Source organism: Carlito syrichta, unplaced genomic scaffold (genome assembly GCF_000164805.1).
Source record: "Carlito syrichta isolate Samal-C Ts95f unplaced genomic scaffold, Tarsius_syrichta-2.0.1 Scaffold142853, whole genome shotgun sequence".
Classification (NCBI taxonomy): Eukaryota; Metazoa; Chordata; class Mammalia; order Primates; family Tarsiidae; genus Carlito; species Carlito syrichta.
This window is the reverse complement of record NW_007086949.1, coordinates 181-2,780: the sequence shown is the minus strand read 5'-3', so window position 1 is coordinate 2,780 and position 2,600 is coordinate 181. Positions and strand designations below refer to the sequence as shown.

Below are 2,600 nucleotides of genomic sequence, written 5' to 3'. Positions count from 1 at the left end.
GACGGGCAGGTCCAGGATGGCGCTGGCCAGATCCTGGCGGAGCCCGAAGCGGTGGCAACTCTCCAGCCCAAACCAGTTGGGGAAGTAAAAGCTGGGTGGGTGGGGCGACAGACCCGGGTGGGCGTGAGGGCGCGGGGCAGGCTCTGTGCTGTGCGGCCTGGGGCCGGCGGCCCACCCCCTCCGGCCTCAGTGTCCTCCTGCGCGAGGTGGGCAGTGACCGGATGCCAGGGGAGACATGAGCTCATGCAGCCCCTGGCGAGGGGGCCCTTCCTACCGGAGCCTGTAGAGCAGGACTTGGGTGCCCACGTCGTCCACGGAGAAGATGTGGCTCGGGGGAAACCAGCAGGACAGGTCCTCCGCGGCCAGAGCGAAGAGGGGATGGTACACTGGCAGGATGCCTGCGGGGTGTCCGTCAGCCGGCCGCTGGGGTCCCTCCCCTGCTGCCTGACGCTGTGTCTCGCCCTGCCTGCACGCACTTGGGCTCCCAGTGCCCCCGGGAGTGGGCACACCCTCGGCCTCGCTCTCAAGGCCCCCACCTACAGCCCTTTCTGCAGGGTGCTTGGCCTCAAGCGGTGCCTGGCCGTCCCCACCCCCCAGCCTCACGCCTCTGAGTCTTGGCACAGGCCGTTCCCTCAGCCTCAGATGCCCCTCCCCACTTTCTCCAAGATCAAACTCCTGCTCATTCCCCAAGGCCCCAGCTCCAGTGCTCCCTCCTGGAGGCGACTCTTCTGGCTCCCAGTCTTTCCCAGTCCTTCCCCCCGGCCCTGTCCCCCAAGGGTGCTCTCACCGCTGGCCTTGGCAGCCTGCACACACAGCTCCTCAGCCAAGTGGTCCCCAAAGGAGAAAGTCAGGCGCTGGGGGGGTCCGGGGCCTCGAGCGGGCAGCAGCACGTGCAGAGCCCCAGCCTCCGAGGATGAGAGGCTGCAGGAGCGCTGAGGGATCAAAGGTGTCTCCTCGCTGGGAGGCGCCATGAGTGTGGCCTGCCTGGGGCGAGAGACAGGCAGCCCCTCAGTCCCAGGCAGAGGGGACAGGGCTTCTGGGGGGATGGAGGGGGGTGCTGGCGGCTGGACACCCTGCTCCTGGGTTTGTGTGAACTCACACCCTTCCAACCTGCCTGGGCCCAGGGCAGACATCTCCAGTCGAACTGCAGCCTCCCCACAACCAGCCCAGCCCGGGGCCAGCCAGGCATGAGCAATGGATCACAGATGGGCAGGTCTTCTCCAGACCAAGAAGCACAACAGGCCCCAGCTGTGCCCCAGAGGTGTGGGGGAACGGGGTGGCTGCTGCTCCCTGTGGTTGGGGCCTCAAGCCCCTCTGGCGCTGGGGCGGGAGCTTCTGCCCCTGGTGGGATGCCAGGGGTGGGTGGGGGGTAGCAGGCCCCAGCTGAGGACTCGGCCAACGGGCGTCTGGGTCTCTGGGCTTGTCACTGCTTTACTTAGGCCCATCTAGCGGCGCCTTCCCTGTGCCCCAGGACGGGACTCCTGTCCAGATGCCAACCGCTGAGCTGATGTCGCCTGCCTTTGCCCTTTATATAAATGAATTCATGTGACGTGTCCCCAGACATGACACCGTCGTGTTGAAAACCAATCTTCAGGGGCAGGGGCACTTGCCTGTAGTCCCCACTGACGGAGAGGCCGAGGCAGGAGGATCACCGGAACCCAGGCAGGAAGCCTCCCTGGCGGGGGCCCAGCAGGAAACCCACCCCTTCCCAGCCCCCAACCTCCAGCTCACTGGGCCTCCGGCTGGGCGGGCAAGGGGTGGGGCTTCCGAGCGGCCGAGAAAAAGCAAGACACTTCAACAGGCTTGAATAAGGAAGTCTGAAGAGAACACTGGGAAAGCAAAACGGAAAACAACAGAAACTAAGGTTCCGGCCTGCCCTCCCAGCACCTGAGGAGGCCAAGAGGGAAGGGTCGCTGGAGGCCAGGAGCTCGGGATCAGCCTGGGCCACATAGCGAGACCCGTCTCTCAAAAATTACAAAAAAATCGCCGGCCGCTGGCAAGCCTGGCTACCAGGAGGGCTGAGGCGGGAGGACCACCTGAGGTCGAGGCGATGGCCAGCCATGACTGGAACCGGACCTTGTCCCCCAACAGAAAGAAAAACAAACAACTGGGTTTCAAAACAGCACCCCAGACAGAGTGGGGGACAGCCTCGGTGAGGTTTTGACACGCCCAGAACATGAGCCCTCCTGCTAAGGGTGGGTGAAGATCTCAGGCTCTGGGCTCCAACCCCAAGCCCTCCACATCCTGGCCATTTGGCCACGGTCGGACTGGGGACCCGGGACTCTGCCTTCCCAGCTGGGCCGGGGCTGACGCTCGTCAGCCATGGTCAGGCGGTTTGCTGAGCCCAGCCCTGCCCGAGTGTCCACGCGTCTCATCTGCAATAACTTGGAAGCCTTGAAGAGGGCCCAGCGAGTTCCCGCCCGATGCCTGTCACCCTGGGCGGGAGGGATGTTGGCACCGGGGTGTGGTTGCTGTGGGAAGGGAAGTCGCTGGGGAGAGAGCTTTACCAGAGGGACACCGTATGTCGCCGTGCCCAGGCCAAGCCACGAGCGTGCCCAGCCCTGTGAGCCCTGGAGGACCCGCTACGCCCCGAACAGGGG

The 2,600-nt window shown here is 65.1% G+C and overlaps 1 protein-coding gene across 1 annotated transcript in view; it reads right to left on the bottom strand.

Moving 5' to 3' along the window:
• Positions 1 to 982, bottom strand: part of LOC103251382 (tyrosine-protein kinase JAK3-like) — a gene marked incomplete at its 3' end in the record, with an annotated part of 1,893 nt that extends 911 nt beyond the window's left edge. The window contains exons 1-3 of the mRNA XM_008049955.1: positions 788 to 982; positions 275 to 398; positions 1 to 91 (exon numbers count right to left, since the gene is read on the bottom strand). Coding sequence (XP_008048146.1) covers positions 1 to 91; positions 275 to 398; positions 788 to 971 — 399 coding nt within the window. The remainder of the gene's footprint in view (positions 92 to 274; positions 399 to 787) is intronic.
• Between the last annotated feature and the right edge of the window lie 1,618 nt (positions 983 to 2,600).